The 16,563-nt window shown below is 43.1% G+C and overlaps 3 protein-coding genes across 8 annotated transcripts in view; 2 read left to right on the forward strand and 1 right to left on the reverse strand.

The window, feature by feature from the left end:
• mrps18b (mitochondrial ribosomal protein S18B) overlaps positions 1-1,011 on the reverse strand; it is a 5,259-nt gene extending 4,248 nt beyond the window's left edge. Inside the window, exon 1 of the mRNA XM_024296470.2 lies at positions 950-1,011. The gene's annotated coding sequence lies outside the window, so the exon portion shown is untranslated. The remainder of the gene's footprint in view (positions 1-949) is intronic.
• ppp1r10 (protein phosphatase 1, regulatory subunit 10) lies at positions 973-7,823 on the forward strand. Of its 5 annotated transcripts, none has more exons than XM_024296421.2 (19): positions 973-1,109; positions 1,258-1,536; positions 3,383-3,503; positions 3,582-3,668; positions 3,744-3,879; positions 3,958-4,009; positions 4,090-4,179; positions 4,254-4,379; positions 4,458-4,563; positions 4,674-4,780; positions 4,905-5,032; positions 5,121-5,280; positions 5,384-5,527; positions 5,612-5,858; positions 5,940-6,015; positions 6,094-6,303; positions 6,378-6,507; positions 6,597-6,965; positions 7,044-7,823. In XM_024296421.2, coding segments are annotated over exons 2-19 (2,448 nt in total). In that variant the 5' UTR covers positions 973-1,109; positions 1,258-1,535; the 3' UTR covers positions 7,202-7,823. The 5 variants fall into 5 exon arrangements, with proteins under 5 accessions (XP_024152189.1, XP_024152197.1, XP_024152205.1 ...); XM_024296429.2 differs by having other exon boundaries at positions 6,097-6,303; XM_024296437.2 differs by having other exon boundaries at positions 3,395-3,503.
• A 2,890-nt stretch (positions 7,824-10,713) lies between these two features.
• On the forward strand, positions 10,714-14,765 carry agr2 (anterior gradient 2). Of its 2 annotated transcripts, none has more exons than XM_024260390.2 (8): positions 10,714-10,983; positions 12,892-13,007; positions 13,099-13,162; positions 13,242-13,294; positions 13,373-13,449; positions 13,536-13,599; positions 14,380-14,463; positions 14,539-14,765. In XM_024260390.2, exons 2-8 carry the CDS (start codon positions 12,905-12,907, stop codon positions 14,586-14,588), a joined length of 495 nt encoding a protein of 164 aa, XP_024116158.1. In that variant the 5' UTR covers positions 10,714-10,983; positions 12,892-12,904; the 3' UTR covers positions 14,589-14,765. The 2 variants fall into 2 exon arrangements, with proteins under 2 accessions (XP_024116158.1, XP_024116164.1); XM_024260396.2 differs by lacking the exon at positions 10,714-10,983 and adding an exon at positions 10,994-11,587.
• The last annotated feature ends 1,798 nt before the right edge of the window (positions 14,766-16,563 follow it).

Below are 16,563 nucleotides of genomic sequence, written 5' to 3' on the forward strand. Positions count from 1 at the left end.
TCAATAAAAAATAAAATATTACAGTTTCCATGTGAATGTCAAAAATAATGTTAAAAAATACATTTTTCAAAACCAATATCCTTTTTTGTGTTGAACTCATCATATTTTTTTGTATAGAATAATTTGTTCCATTGTAGATGTTTTCTCTTAGGTTTATTTTATAGGGACACACGCACAAAAAAACACACATCATTACATTGAAAAAAAATCTGATGTCTGTCACAATGTTTATGGGGCTCATTTTCAACACCTGACTCTAAAGGAGCTTTTACAGGAATCGTAAATAAAGAGTTTAAAAATCCCAACAATAAAAAAATAAATAGATCATTTAAAAATTATACAGTGCAGACATTTACATGCTTCACATGAACACATGATGTTTTGGGTGCACTGCTAATGCTCTACGAACTAAGTTAAAGTCACCATTTTATGCGACACCAATTCTACACTTAATTTAACAATTTATAGGTTTAAAACGTTTATGAAATTTAGGTGCTTAAAGCCTTAGTTTACTTGTAAGGCTCTGTTATTTCTTTTCAAAAGAATTGAAACATTTTGATAGGAATGTAATCAAAATTTCTCCTTTAAAAAGTTATCGGCCTAACCTGTTTTTTTAATCAATCGGAACACTACATTTCGGAAAGTGCATTAAGGTTAATTTAGAAAGAACGAAGTAAAAGCAGTTTAAAATGTAGTATTTTAGTTTGTATTCTTTCAGTCTAGCTAATACGGATGAAAAATGTCGCAACGCAGCTTCCGGTTTCTTCAACGAGGCGCGTGACCGAGAGATCTGACAATCGCCATTTTGAAGAAACATATTTAACCAAATATACGTCAAAGAAAATAAAGATAATTTGTTTTATTCATTTGAATTAGATTCACAGTTTCGTTGTACAGCGGAATTATTGCAAATAATGTACTTTAAGGCGACTTATTTGAAGAACTTCACTGTCATTTTTTGTCGACGCCCCTATGTCCTTGAACAGAAAAAAATAAGCGCCATTTTGTTTCAGCGAAACTCAAAAACCACTGGTTGTGACGTCAAAAACGTCACTGGGTATAAATACTAAGTCCCTCCTCTGAGCGCTCATTCCTGGATTTGGTCAAAGGTAAGTGAAGTCAGTTAAACTGTTGTCCGCCTTTTAGTGAGAAATATGGCTAAAAAATAATAAAAAATAAGCTCTATAGTACTTTAAAAAGGACCAAAACACACCGCAGATGACTGTAAGTAAATGTGTGTCTTGTGTGTTTCCGCAGGTATAAATTTGCTTTGACGAAGACTGAACCGTCGAGGACCTTGAACAACTCTCTTCAGTTTGATGTTTTTTCTTCAAGTAATGGACATTTGATTACTATTTTTGCCTCCAGCTTCTTTCCGAAGGAAAGGCTAGCACTTAGCTATCAAAGCCCCACCCAAAAAGAAGTATTTATATTAAAACCATGAACTTTTACGACATAATATTGAAAAAAGAACTATAAGTGCCTGATTAGCACACCATAGCTTTCCCGAGACGCCGAGGACCTTTAGAATCAATAGTAAGTTGATTTTGAAGTTAATTTAATGAAAGTTGTCGTAGAAAATAGGCCAGCTGTATTAGTATGAGCTCACACGGCGGAGCGGGCAGACGCTCCGCTCCCCTGTGTGAGACGGGATGGGCGAAGTGCTCAATAAAAGATTTGGTAGCATTAACAATAAGCAATCTGTTCATAAAGATTGCCCCCAGGCATTCAGAGGGACAGTGAACACGATGAAGCCGGACTTTTTGCCATTGCTTTGTAGAGGCTGCTCCACGGAACGAACACCCAACCGCAATCTGCAAATAAAGATTGCGTCAGTTTGAGGATTGTGGATGTATTCTGTCCAGCATTGTGTTTTGAAACCCCGGTTATCTGTAGCGCAGCAGCGATTTTAGCACCACTACTAACCCAAGGCAATCTGTGGATAAAGATTGCTGGATGAACGGCGGAGCGATGGCACGCGATGAGGATTGGCCGTCGGGACTGCTCTGGGGCTTGGTGGTGTTTCACTTTGGAAGGAAGGGTTGTTTTTGTTTCCGCGCGAGGACCGACCGACCTGAGCCGCGTAGGCGCGATGCTCACGAGGCGTCGAGTTGTGCCTCAGCCATCTGTGGAGAGGTGATGTGCTGATGAGGGGGAGGGGAGGGCTCTCTAGCTGTGGGCTGCAGCTCAGAGGTGGGCGGGGCCTTGGTGCAGACGTGTCATTGAGGGGGCGGTGCTCTGATGGGACTGATACAGTTCACCGATGATCAGCCCGCTGCTGTGTATCCATGACAACAGCGCCAACCGGATATGTCAACCACTGTGAGACCGCTCAAGCCACAATCTGTCCCTTTTACGATCCAAATATTTTAAACTGATATGTCTTTGTGTATTGAAACACGTTTTGTGTATTAGTTGTTGTATTTGCAGTGTTGTGAAGGCTGTATAAACAAAGTTCCCTCCACCAGGGTAAGACCTGACTTCTCACCTCTACTGTTTTCAGGGAGCTGGTCTCCAGCAGATGAACATGACAACCACAGACATACAAATGCATGCTGATGAATCTGTCCAAAAGCCACCATTCATTGGGGATATGCAAGCTGACGTAAATCCAAAAGAAAGAAGAAACACAATCCATTGTGTTTTTATAGGCATAAAATGTGTTTATCAGCTTCATTTGTAACGTGGACTTGTCATTAGTGTGGTGTGTTGGTGCAGATGTTACAGTGTCCTGTAGGGGGCAGTAACAGCTCAGTGGCAGAATGACAGCACACACATCCTGTGATCACACATCAAGTCCCAGCTTCAGTCTCATCAGTGGTGGTTCTGTTCATCCTAGGGTCCAAACCCGTGTTGCCAGAAGTATAAACCGTGGTTACTTTTTCATACCATCAGAAAATGTTCACTTGAGTTTGAATTTATGACTTAATCCAAGAGTTGTTGAACATACACATGCATTTCCATAATTTTAATGACTTAATTTTACTCAGATTTGAACAAAGTGATGAATAATAATAATAAAAAAATGAAGTAGTGGATGTGATGATTTGTGCTTAGTTTAACAATGGCCTGTTTTTCCTTTGCACATATATCCTGACAGACAGACGTGACTCGGGGCAGCACTATGAGAGCATCAGGGCTGTGCGTTTGCCTTTCTGGAAGTTGTGGTCACATGAAACCCTCTTGAGGAGTGGTTGGAGAAGCGTAGAGTGGTTTCCGGTCAGACTGGCTTGTTTGTTTCCTTCATTGGGGGAATGAGGAAGTGTCCACAATCCTCACTAGTTGGGGTGGAGTTGATTTGGCTGGTAGTTGGAGTAAAGACGCACAAAGGATGCTCTGTGGTCCGCCGTGTAACGCAGACGCCTGTATTCATTGTATGAAGTGTGTGTTTCAGAAATGGCAGGGGGACCGGTCGACCCCAGGGAGATACTGAAAGGAGTGGAATCTCTGATGGGAAAGGATGGGGAGCTCCGTAGTCTGGAAGGGGTTCCTAAGGTGTTCAGGTGAGGTGGTGATACTCAAGCACCTGTTTTTGAAAGTGCCATAGATCCAACCCTAACCAAAAAACCTCTGATTTGCAGCCTGATGAAAGCCTCCACAAAGATGGTCAGTCGATGCATGTACCTCAACATACTGCTGCAGACAAAGTCACATGACATCCTCAACAGGTACACATCTTTTTATTTTTGGTTAACCTTAAACCTGCCGTCATTTTTGCGGTACTAACACCTTTTTTTTTGTAGGTTCATCAGAGTCGGTGGCTACAGGCTGCTCAACTCCTGGCTCACCTACTCCAAAACTACCAACAACACCCCTCTGCTGCAGCTCATCCTGCTCACGCTGCAGAAGCTGCCGCTCAAAGTGGACCACCTCAAACAGGTACTGCTCCTCTACCTGCGTCTGTCTGTGCACACTTCCACCTTTACCTGCAAACTCACAGATTTGTCTTGTCCCCAGAACAACACAGCTAAGCTGGTGAAGCAGCTGAGCAAAAGTGCTGACACTGAAGGTCAGTTTGGGCCCGTTTGGGATTAATTATCCACTGTGGAGTTGCTGTCCAGTTAGTGACGATGCTGTTTCTGGTTGCAGATTTGAGGAAGCTGGCTGGTGTGCTTGTCGATGGCTGGATGGCCACCATTCGCTCCCAGAGTATGTCTGGCTCTGCTGGCTCTCCAGCTGGTAAGCACCCATATGCTAATATAAGCTCAACTTTCTCACCTAGAAGATGCTAACATGCTTACTGCTATTTCCAGGGAAGAAGAAAAAGAAGGAAGAGACCAAAACGCCAGTCAGGGAGTCCAAAGACAAAAGTGAAGAAGAGAAGAAGAGGGAAAAATCCAAAGCTCATGCACCCAGCCACGCAAAGATTCGCTCTATAGGTATTGTTGACACTCTGATCATCCACATGATGCTATCTTTAGCTTTTTAGCTAAAGAACCTCTCACTTGCTACTGCAGGACTGGAGATGGAAGCCCCTAATCCAACTCCATCCAAGAAAACGCCCTCAGCCCCCGAGCTGGGAGCCAAATACAACATCAAGCCGCCGCTCCTCAAGAGGCCAAGGTAACACCCCCCATTTAACAGTGACCCTGAGCACAGCACCATCTGGTGGCGTGTTGGGGGAAGTTCTCCCGACATCAGACTTAACTTGTCTTCCTCTTTTTGTCCTCCAGCACTGCCGGTCCGTCCGATGCACCACCTCTTGAGAAAAAATACAAGCCTCTGAACATGCCGTCAAACTCCGCCAAAGAGATCAAAGTAAAGATTATTCCAGCTCAGCGTAAGTACACAAACACACTCAGTATTTGTTCTCTGCATCCTAGTTTGCAAATATTTGTACATAAAAAGGTGTCAAAGCAACTCTGTTAGAGATGTTTCTGATGAACTTTCTTTATGCACTACAGCCATGGAGGCCACAGGCTTCCTCGATGCCCTAAACTCCGCCCCCAAACCTGGGATTAAAATCAAAAAGAAGAAACCTGGTGCCTCAGGCGCCGCAAATAGCAAAGTCGTATCTCCCACGTCTAATAAGGTACAGAGCTCAGTTCCATAGACGACTGTGGTAGATCTGAAGGTGCTTTAAGTACCTTTAAGTTAATTTTTGATTCTTTGTTGATCAGGCGAGCCCCTTTGAGAGCAAACCCGCCACGTACTCTTCGTCCTCCAATAAACCACCATCTCCAGAAGCGGCTGTCTCCACCACTCCCGGTGACGAGTCGCAGGAGCCAGAGCAACCCGGAACACCAGTCCCCGCCGATGATCCAGAAGCTACGGACAACGGTGAGGCTTGTTCCGTCAGAGCACTGATCTTTACTAAACTTTTTACTGTCGTGGATCAGACGTGTTCTCATCCTCATGATTGCACTTGACCTTTCGTTTGCAGGTGAGAAACCCAACGCTCTGGCAGAACCACGAGCAGAAGATGAAGGCCTGACGAAGAAGGGAAAGAAGAAGAAAACTGTGCACTGGGCAGAAGAGGAGCAGCTCAAACACTACTTCTACTTTGACTTGGATGAAACGGAGAGAGGTGAGGCTTGTGGTCACAATGATGTTGTAGCTGACCTGAGCCGGGGTCAGACTCGCTCATGGCATCCTCACGTCTGTTTCACAGTCAACGTCAACAAGATCAAAGACTTTGGAGAAGCTGCCAAACGAGAACTGATGATGGACAGACATACGTTTGAGATGGCTCGACGGCTATCCCACGATGCCATGGAAGAAAGAGTGCCCTGGACAGCGCCGAGGCCGCTGACGTTGCCCGGCAGCCTTGTTACCCCCGGGGCCAACAGCACGGAGAAACTGACCCAGAGAGACAGAGAGATGGGCATCCTGCAGGAGATCTTCCTCAGCAAAGAAAGGTTTGACTCATTTTCATCCTCTCCTCTCTAAGAAACAGATGAACAGTTTCACATAAATCCTTTCTCCCTTTTGCTTTCCAGTGTGCCCGACAGTCCACACGAACCAGATCCAGAACCGTACGAGCCCATGCCGCCACGTCTCATCCCTCTGGATGAGGTGAGCATAGCGTGCCTGTCGAGAGCGTCCCCTCTGCCTGTCTTTCGCTCCTCTAATCTTGTTGGTCCGATGTTTCAGCAGGACTCTTCTATGCTCGACGACGCCTACGCTGAACCCATGGACACCTCTCAACAACAGGCCGCCAACGACGGCACCAAACTGCCTCCCGTCATCGCCAAGCTCATGGTCAAAATGAGCGGCATCTCCCAGAGCCCGCCGACCAGCAGCACGCCCAGCAACGTCACCAACCCAGCTGTGAACGTGCAGGAGCTGCTGACTTCCATCATGGTGTGTGTGATGACAGACATAATATTGTATATAAGGTCATGGCGCCAACGGGCTAACCAGTTGTGTGTTCACAGGGAGCCACAGGGAGCCAGTCCACAGAGGAGCTGATAAAGCAGCCCGACTTCTCTGACAAAATCAAGCAGCTGCTGGGTTCTCTGCAGCAAAGCCAGAACCAGAACCAAGGCCAGACTGGACCTCCTCCAGGTAAGCCCTCATGCTTTTCTCATCACGTTCAGAATTTGTGTGTCCTGTTGTGCTTCAATTTCATTGTGCGTTTGTGTTGTGTTGTGCAGTGCACCAGGGTCTGCCGGGCCACGGGCCGGGTATGAACAACATGAACAACATGCACAACATGCACATGCAGATGCCCATGAACGGCGGCTACCCGCCCAACGGTGCCCCCGGCGGCCCTCGCTTCAACCACCCTCCGCCCCCGCACGGCCACGGACCCCCCTTTAACGCGGGCGGAGGCCCTCGCATGATGGGCCCGCCTCCCGGTCAGGGCAGAGGCGATAGCAACAACTACTGGGGGGAGGAGTCGATGAGGGGAGGGCCCCACAGAGGGGGACACTTTCACAGAGGAGGCCGGGGTCGAGGGGGGGAGCCAGGGTTCAGGGGCCGAGGGCGAGGAGGCCCCCGGGGGGGACACGGCAACATGAACGGTAGGTGAACCTCTGACTGTCAGATGTGGTTTCTGATTCCTGTGGGGGGGCTTACCTTTCTGTGTGTGTGTTTCACAGACATGTCCAACAGGGCCGTGTGTCGCCATTTTATGATGAAGGGCAGCTGCAGGTACGAGAGCAACTGTGCTTTCTACCACCCCGGTGTAAACGGACCCCCACTACCCCCCAACCACCCTGCAAACCAGCACAACCAGCACCCGCAGCACGGCCACTAGGGGGCTCTGTAACCAACACTTCAAAGCAATGAACTTCTGCTCTGATGAATGGAACAGAAGCTGAGGCGGCGAGTCCTGCCACGGCAGCAGAGCGTAGAAGCTGTGAAGGTCACGGGACTCCTGGTTTTTATTGTCACTTTTAAAGGTGGAACTGAATCAGACCGCCTCAGGTGACCGCCGCCTCCGGCAAGGACTGCCCCTCCGGTGCGGTAGCTCTTATGCTGCAGCTTCAGCGCCGACCTCTCTGGAGCCTCCAACACTTTTCGAGTGTGCACAAAACCCAAGACTGAAGCAGCAAACCTGCTGCATGGCGTGCGCTCAGAAAACAACCATGCTCCCACACACACTGTCTGTTCTCTGAGCAGCCGCCACGCGTTCGTCTGACAGTGTTGCATTCACTGGATCAAGTGTTTTCTGTGAAAACAGCCATTTTTTGTCCCGTTTCTTCTGCAGGACCCCCAAGTGTTTCTTTTCTTTTCTTATTTTTTTTTGATACAGCCACAAATTTCACGAGTTTAATTTTTTTGTCAGATTAAACTATGGGAATATAGAAGACATTCATACGTGCTCATTTCAGTTGTTTTTGTACTCAAAGTATTAAATAAATGTCTAAACATATGGAGCGTTGTGTGGTCTCAAAGGGTCCTTTTGCTCAGCAGCTTCTCTTAGTGGAGCGTGCAGCCGTTTGGGGGTTAAAAAACGACATTTTCAAGGACACATCCCATAATTCTTTTGTGAAATTTCGAAGATGAACCCCCCTCTCACTTAAATCTCATGTAAGAATTATTTTTTCCTTGTAGCCTTGAGTTTCTAGTGAAGATTTTAACCTAAATTTGGCTAAAGGGAACATTTAATGTAACTTTTTTTTGGAAGAAGCTAAACAAATAATTTTAGATGATTTTGTGACACATGAAAACAGATCTTAGCATCTATAAACCACAAATGATAAAAAAACAGCTGTTTTTATGTCTGCTGAGAACCTGAGAGACTCAGATTCAGAACTATGTGTGTTTCTGTCAGACTAAATAAAGCTTACTTGTATTCTCAAACTGGAGCTTCAGTCTCTGATTTTGTTTTGTGCAGATATTTTTATGTGTCAAGTAACAAGATAGTTTTTATTTTATCTTTGAATAAATTATAACACGAGCCACCCATCAGATATGTAATATTCATTGATTGTCATTGGAATACATGATCTCATTAATCTAAAAATCAATGCTTCACATTGCATATCAAATAAAGAACATTGATACCTTATCTATTCCACAGATTTCTGCATTTGTGACTATGCAGCAATCCTTTCTTGTCAGGTGAATTTAAAGCATGTGTACTAACTATGTGATACAAAAATGTTGCTTTTTGTACACATGTCCACGTGCTTCAATGTTTCGTCAGTCTTTTCAGAACACAATGAAGCCGATACATAAAATAGATCATAAACTCAATTAGATATTCTTCTGTAAATATCATGCTCATATGGAATTGTAATGAATTGTCTTTATTTTTAATTTAGTTCATCATTTGGCTACACTGAATCTCTCCTTCCACATTCTGTTCTGTAACTTAACTCAAATTAAAAGAGTGTGTGAATGCTGTATAGTGCGACTGCACGAGGAATCACTTAAAATGACATCCGTGTAATCAGGGCGGGACGCGGTGCAGCTGCTGAACGCCGCTTCCAAAGAAACAAATATTTACCTTGGCCATGGTCCAACACACGGAGGGAGACGGCCAACATTGAGTTTAGGACACCTCAGCACTACTCTGACACCACATCCGTGTGCAAGCAATCGCGAAAAAGTTTGTTTGTTCAAGTCTTGGTTAGTTGAGTGATCCAGCAAAGAGGGACTTGATTGATGTGCAGAGGAATGAAGCAGATCACCACATGGGTGAAAGCCCACCATAGAAAGGATTAGTGGTCCACATGAACAGGGACAGAATTTAACAGTAGATCTCATGGTTCTCAGAAAGCCAGTGGCTTGGACTGTATCCTCTACATGCTAGGTGGCGGACTTAGCAGTTTGGGGGCCCTGGACGAAAAATAAAATAGGGCCCTCTGCAGCAGCTATATTTGTCTTTTTTTAAATCCTGCACGGATGAAACGTCAAATAAGTTCTTCATTGGTCAACCAGTAGGCAGGATTAATGTCAAGCATCCAAATATTATTTAAAAACTGAAATCTTTTCCAAATTCCCATGCAGCACATCTCACAACCTGTGCTAAATTGAACAGAAAATAAACAAAATACAGCGATCTTAAGGGTGAAAATGATTTGGATCAAACATATAAATTGCATTTATGCAAGAGGTTAGTGGACACGTGTTTATTTTATTATTAGATGGCTATAGATCTCATGATGGCAGGTGAGGCACTGCTTCACCTGACCACACGCCACTGGTATTTCAATAAGGAACCAAAAGCTGCTGAACCGATCCTATACTTGCACCAATTACGTCCACCAAAATATTTTTTGCTCCACAAAGTTGGAATCAGAACCACTCTATTGAGGAAAAAACTCCCCAATCTGGGAAAACATAAGTCGCCTTCATTCTAAAAATGTCATAATCATAATTAAAACACTACTGAGAATGTTATTTTTTAATTAAAAAATAGTAATAGGGGGACTTTAATGACAGAGTTATATAATAATGGTCTTAAAATGTATTTTAGTCACTTTTATTAAGTGTTCTGCTCAGGACTCCAGAGTGTTGGGGGCCCCCAGGCAATTGCCTACCTTTGCCTAATGGTGAGTCCGGCCCTGGACATGTCCAAAATAAGGATTGTTGTACAGACTGGGACAAAAAGGAGTAAGAAAGGGACTGGAACAATAAAAAATAAATCACTGGAAGTTCTCCAAAAGACTTGCAGAACTTTAGAAAAACCATGGGGACAATTTGGGAAGCAGAAAGGGAACATAAGGGAGCTTCAAACTTATGCAGAGCTTGATTTAGTACCTTAGCTCCAAACTTCTGATTCAATAGTGACAAACTCATAGTTGTTGTCTTCAAACAAACGTTCCAGAGCTTTGAGTTTGTCCATCCTCCCTGTTCTATAACAGGTGTTTATATATAGTCTGGCAGGAACAGGATGAACAGTGGTGTGTTTGTTCTCTGGATCTTTAGAATTTCTCCATCAGGACTCAAGTATCCAGCCATGCTGAACGAAGCCCCGCCCACTCCCAAAAGTGAGCCGGAATAAAGGCCTCATTGAGGAACCTCCCACCCCACCCCCCGCGTGCACCTGTGTCTTCTGAGCCAATCAGCTGCCGACCCTAAACGCTGACTCGAGCTTGGGTTTTAGCCAAACACCCAGCACGCGCGTGCGAGACCCTTATCGTCATCCCATAGACATATATTATTATAGATAGATTAGATGCTTTATAACTAATCTACATTGAAAATAGATAGTCAATGGTCAGCCCCTAAATGCGTGCACGTGAGAGGTCCAGGTGAGGATGTCAGCAAGTCGTCTCCCATGGCAACGGCAGCCTCAGCCACAGCGGAGGCTCTGTTGTCGCGTGCACGTTCTCACGCCCGCTCCAGGATGTGTTGAAGAACACACACGGAAATGGGCCGTTATCCCCTCCCTTCATAAAAAAAGGTTGAAAGTTTGCTCTGCAAACATCGCTGCGCATCATCACAGCAGACGAAGTGCGCGCGCGCGCGTAAAGGAGAGGGAGGCTGGGCGAGAGAGTTGGTGCTTTAAAAACGGACAGGTGGGGGTCCAGGTCTAGCAGATCCTTTAACTGGTCCGCCTCCTCCCATCTGAGCCGTCAGGAACAGGTAAGGGGACACACCTGAGGGTAAATGCGTAAACCTGGTTTTATGATCAATTCTTGTGGACTATTGCAAAACTTTTTAAAGTGAAAAAAAGTCATAATGTTGAACTTTTTCTTTATCTTTTTTTTTAATCTAACATAACTTCGTTTTAAAAATGTTAACACTGTGTATTGTTTCAATTGCTACAGATTTTTCTATAGCCTGAAACAAAACTATTAGACCGTTTGCTGTGTGGCTCAGCAATCAAAGGGGAATTGTTAAAAATTAATGAAAAAAAGGGTTTTTAAAAAGTTTTTGACAAAAAAAAATAGTTGGAATGATCAACACCTCACAACGACCCAGTTATTGCAGTGAGAAGCAAAGAGAATGTTTTTGCATAAGTGAAAATATTTACATAGACACACAGTGTGTGGCAGTTACTGATATGCAGGTTGTCGTTTTACAAAAAAAAAAAAAGTCTGTAATGTTCATGTGAGAGACAAAAAATAATTCTGGACCTCAAATATTTAAGGCATTTTTGATGTAAATAGTGCAGTAAATCAATATTTGCTTGGTAAGCCTTACTGTCAGTGGAGGAGGTCAAAGGTTTCCTGTAGATCTGCACCAGGTTTGAACACTGTAGCTTTTATTTTGGTCCATTCTTCTCTTCTCTATTGGATTGAGGTCTTGTGACCGACTATAGGCCACTCCAGAGTCCTTTAACTGTTTTTTATGTAACCATTCCTTTGTTTCCTGGGTGTCATGCTGGAAGATCCAGACAAGTTTTATCCCCAAAGCTCTCAGTGATGGAAGGAGATCTTTGTCCATTTTACACCCCTAAAGCATGATATGTCCACTCCCATGCTTCCCAGTATGGTGTTCTTGGGATGCAACTCAGCATAATTTCATCTCCAAAAATGTGTTTCCTTGGTGTCCTTTGACAGCTCTTTGGTCTTGGTCATGGTGGAGAACCAGCATTTTGACTGTTCAAGGGTGTAAGCGTGTACATTTATGTCTATATTTTCTATCTATCAGAAGTATTTTATAAATGTGCATTTATTTTTAGGTTTCCAGCATTTTAAAAATGAAACTGTGCTCATAAGTAGTAGAACTTCCTCTTCCCTGTTCATGTCTCCGGGAATTTTAAACTCCACTGGCTACTGATTAATGTTTTTTTGTTCAAAATCTGAGATGTTATCTGAAGTTAGCAGTTAAAATTTAATCAAGTATTTAATTCCTTTCTTCCTTTGCTAATACTGGAGTGTTGGTTGTGTTGCGGAGTGTTTGAAATACTCAGTTTGAGTCTGTCGTCTCATGTTTTTTGTAAACGTGCTGGAACAAGACTTAAAAAATAATTTTCAATGGTTATTAATGACTTAATCCAAAAAGTAACTAGCAAGTGACTACTCTTTAACAAAAGTTACTGTAGTTTCTAGGAAAATAAACAATTTATGCTACTGTAAAAAAAGTTACTGAATGTCAAAATTAGAATGTTTTCAGATATTTTTCTCCATATATAATTGTATTGCATACCAACAGACAGCCAAAGGTTTCTCCTTCTCATCAAATATTACTGTTTAAAGTAAAAATTATAGTTTACTGAAAAATTTCACAAAATAAGTCAAACTATGACAACTTGAGATACCCGGAAAAGTAAATACCCAACTGTTCTTCACCTTTCTGCTTATCGTTTCAATGCCCACCAAGGTGAAGTAGCTTTTACTGCCTTCACTGCACAGGGTAATAATTTTACATCGGATGCCCTTCCTGTCATAAATCAGCACAGGGAGACCCAGATTTGAGCCTACATAGTTAGTAGTAGGAGGAGTTGGTACTTGGGCAAAGGGTCTTGCTCAAAGGCCCACATGGGACAAAGCTAATAGGAAATTAAACCCTGATCTCCTATGTGACACCGTGTGTTTCCCGCTGCAGTCAAACCTTCAGGATGATCAAAGCAACACTTCCGGTGCTCCTGCTGGCTCTGACTTCCACCTTTGCCAAGTACATCCCAAAGACGGGCCGGAGGATCCCACAAACCCTCTCCAGAGGTGAGCTGACCTCTCTGGAGCCAATCTCTACTCTGTTTGGAGGGGCAGAGGAGGGTTCTTTATTGATGGATCACTCTTTTTGTCTGTCCAGGATGGGGTGACCAGCTGATCTGGGCTCAGACATATGAAGAGGCGTTGTACTGGTCCAGGTCCAGGTATGAAACACCCCCCCCAAAAAACCATTGGAGCTTATTACACTCTTGACTGACTGCTGCTGCTCTGTCTTGGTTTCAGGAACAAGCCTCTGATGGTCCTGTTCCACCTGGAGGACTGCCCCCACAGCCAGGGTACGGTCTCATACTGAGCTCCACCTGCCCCCTCTCATACCTCCTAAGCCTGAATTGTGTCTGTTCTGTCTGTCACAGCATTTAAGAAGGTGTTCTCTGAAGATGACAAAGTCCAGAAAATGCTGGATGAGGACTTCATCGTCCTCAACCTGATGGTAGGTTCCAGGGCCAACAAGAACACACATACATACAGATTTTAGGCCTCACAAACTTTAAACAAATGTTACTCTCTTCTCTGCAGTACGAAACCACTGACAAGCACCTCTCTCCTGATGGACAGTACGTTCCACGAATCCTGTTTGTGGGTAAGAGCTAGCTTCACTCTACCTGATCCATGCAGAAGACTGAAGACCTAATTCTGAAAAGCTCTGAATGTAGCTCATAAAAACTGCACACCAGGAGCTCTACTTCAAAACAAAAAGTCAATTTGTTGACTAGCCTTCATATTTTAGTTCACCTATGGTCAAAGACAGTGTCCGTCAAAAACGGCATTCTCCCCAAGGGTCCAGAGGTTTCCTCTGAACTGTCTCTGATCAGAAACCTGAATATGAAGCAAACAAGAGAAGAGAAGTTACTGTAGAAACAAATATGTGAACGTGTGTGGTGCACATGTTGCTTTTAAATTGTAAAGCTACAGACACACTGGGCATGTGGCATGATGAGTAAAGCCTGAGGTGTTCACACTGGAGAAACAGGGAGGGGCTTCTTTTTAAAACTTGATCTGAAATCAAGGACAGCGTCTTAACTGGCGGAAGAGCTTCTAAAAATCCCAAATACAAAAACAAACGAACAGAAAACTGGCTGGTAGATGTTTAGGGGTTGATTTTTGTGAATAATGACACCAGCTGATGAGCTTTCAGGTGACCTATTTTGAGCAAGAGGAGGTGCAGTAGGCCGCAATGTCCTCCAGGTAGCACCATCTCTATGCTAAAACTTACATTTCTGAAGAAGAACCTGGCTCCAGCTATTTTCCTTTTTAAACCAGCTTCAATCCGGAAGTCAAGTGATAGAATGACACTAAGTGGGTGTTTTTGGCAGAACCACATTGGAGTTCTGCTCTGACTTGTCTAACTCCCTCTCCGCAGACCCCTCCATGACCGTGAGGGCTGACATCAATGGTCGCTACGGCAACCGCTTGTATGCCTACGAGCCAACCGACATGGGTCTCTGTGAGTGAATTTTTTTATTTTTTTTACTTTTCTTTCCTCAAAATGCTTTTCTTTACACTCAAATTTTCTCCTCAGTGTTTAGTAACATGGAAAAAGCAAAGAAGTTGCTGAAGTCTGAGCTGTGAGGAGCAGCGGCGAGCTGCCCATCCTGACGACGAGTCGTCACCCCTGGTTCTGGCATCCCACAGAAGACAGCGCACTGCAAAGTTTCCTCTCCCCTTTATGTTTCCTGGATAGTTTATATTTGTGTTACTGCGACTGTCCATTACCAGCTCTGTTGAATAAATGCACTCTTGTTAACATGTTGTGTTACTTTATTGACAGATTATTTGGTCACATATGTGCAAAAGCAAATACATGTGATCCCTGAGAGATTTCATGATTTAAATAAAAACTAGTTAGTAGCTATGAAGAATAATATTCAAATAAGAACATGTAAATCAACCTTTGTTGAAAAAGACCCAGTTACTTTACATAACCGAACATGTGAATTAGGTGTACAGTTGCACAAATAAGTTTGTGTTTAAGTCTGTAAAGAAACAATCATTTTGATCTCTAAATTCCTGATATTAAATCATGTTCATATAATCAAGAAACAAAGAATTTAATCTGTTTTATGTGGTTAAAGAAAGTTTTTTTTTTTGGTGGCAATGGATCTTTATAGAGATTTTTGCGATCACTAAAATGCCTGATTATCTTCAAGAGACTTCATTAGACTTTTTTATTTTTATTTTATTGATTGTGTTAAAAGTTTTTTTTTTTGATTTTCTTTCAGCTGTTGATTCTGTTCTACAGAAAAAACAAAACTAATTCTTCTGACTGTAGATGACTTCCTGGTTTGGAGAAATAATCTACAAGAAAGTTTCTGTCCCAGATGAGGCGTGATCCAAACATTTCACTGTAGTGAAAGTAAACTTGCTCTCACTTCCCGACATCCATCTGTTAACATGCTCTCCTGTTAGCTAACATCTTCTCACACCCCCAACCTAACACAACAAAAATGGGGAACAACATTGGAGATTACTTTTCTTTACATATGTCCTCAATTATCAGAAAAATGTCACAAAAACATGTTAAAAACACCAAAAATAGGATTTTTATCAAAGTGGGTCGAAATTCTAAATAGGTTGTAATGTGTTCACTATGTTTCTAAACACTAATGTTTTTATTGGTGCATGGCTCTGACTCAGGTAAATGTCTGTGAGTCAGGAGGACAGCACAAACCAGCTTGATCAAACGCAATGCATGATGGTAAATTATCTAACAGTACGCTTCCTGTTCCCCGGTAACATGATATGCTCAGTGTGATACAAAGGGAAGCTGCTTCTGCCTTTCAAACTAAGTCCCTGTAAGAGAGCAACTCTTTCAGTTCTGGAATGACAGAAGATCAGAAATGATGGAAAACTGAGAAACGCTTTTGGCTTGATAAGTAGTGAAATCATCAAATCATCTTCATTCTGGTCGTTTTTGTGGCTAACAAGTCAGCGTGGTTTTTTCTAAAATGAGACCAGACATGCTGTTCCTGTTTAAGCTTTTACACCACAATAACAAATATTTCTCTATTTGTACAAAACAAAATTAATCAGAAACAAAATAATTTATTTTGTTTATTCAAAGAATTAAAATTCTCATGAAAGAAAACAGGAAGCAGTTGTATTCTTCCAGCAGGTAAAGTGTGCAGATGGAAAAGCTGAACTGTTGACAGACATATGATCTCACACTGTAAGAGGAATGCCCTCAGGAGGGCAGAAAGCTGCAATTGTCAATAACTTCTGAAGGCTGCTATTCCACAAATGCCTGATAGTTGTGCCAAATATATGCAATAATCAAGAACTTTGCCTCTGTTAAAATATCCCCTTCATAAAAGACAGAAAGCCCTGTGTGAGCCATCTTGTACCACTGCGATGCCCTCCATTTTTTCCAAGTCACAGGAACAAAAACCTCAGATGGACCGACAACCTGTCCAGGTTGTACCCCACTTTTGCCCAACAGTAGCTAGGATAGGCTCCAACAACCCACAAAGGGATTTAATAGGTTCCAAAAATGGATGGATGAACAAAAAAAAAAAAACTTTCTTTCTGCTTGTAAAAAAAGCTCACA

Source organism: Oryzias melastigma, linkage group LG13, assembly GCF_002922805.2.
Source record: "Oryzias melastigma strain HK-1 linkage group LG13, ASM292280v2, whole genome shotgun sequence".
NCBI lineage: Eukaryota > Metazoa > Chordata > Actinopteri > Beloniformes > Adrianichthyidae > Oryzias > Oryzias melastigma.

Coding starts and splice junctions, on each gene's coding strand:
- ppp1r10 (XM_024296421.2), top strand. Junction 3,504..3,581: donor GGGGTTCCTAAGGTGTTCAG/GTGAGGTGGTGA, acceptor TCTGATTTGCAG/CCTGATGAAAGCCTCCACAA. Junction 6,508..6,596: donor CCAGACTGGACCTCCTCCAG/GTAAGCCCTCAT, acceptor TGTGTTGTGCAG/TGCACCAGGGTCTGCCGGGC.
- agr2 (XM_024260390.2), top strand. CDS start 12,905: ATGATCAAAGCAACACTTCCGGTGCTCCTGCTGGCTCTGACTTCCACC. Junction 13,295..13,372: donor GGACTGCCCCCACAGCCAGG/GTACGGTCTCAT, acceptor TGTCTGTCACAG/CATTTAAGAAGGTGTTCTCT. Junction 13,450..13,535: donor TCATCGTCCTCAACCTGATG/GTAGGTTCCAGG, acceptor TCTTCTCTGCAG/TACGAAACCACTGACAAGCA.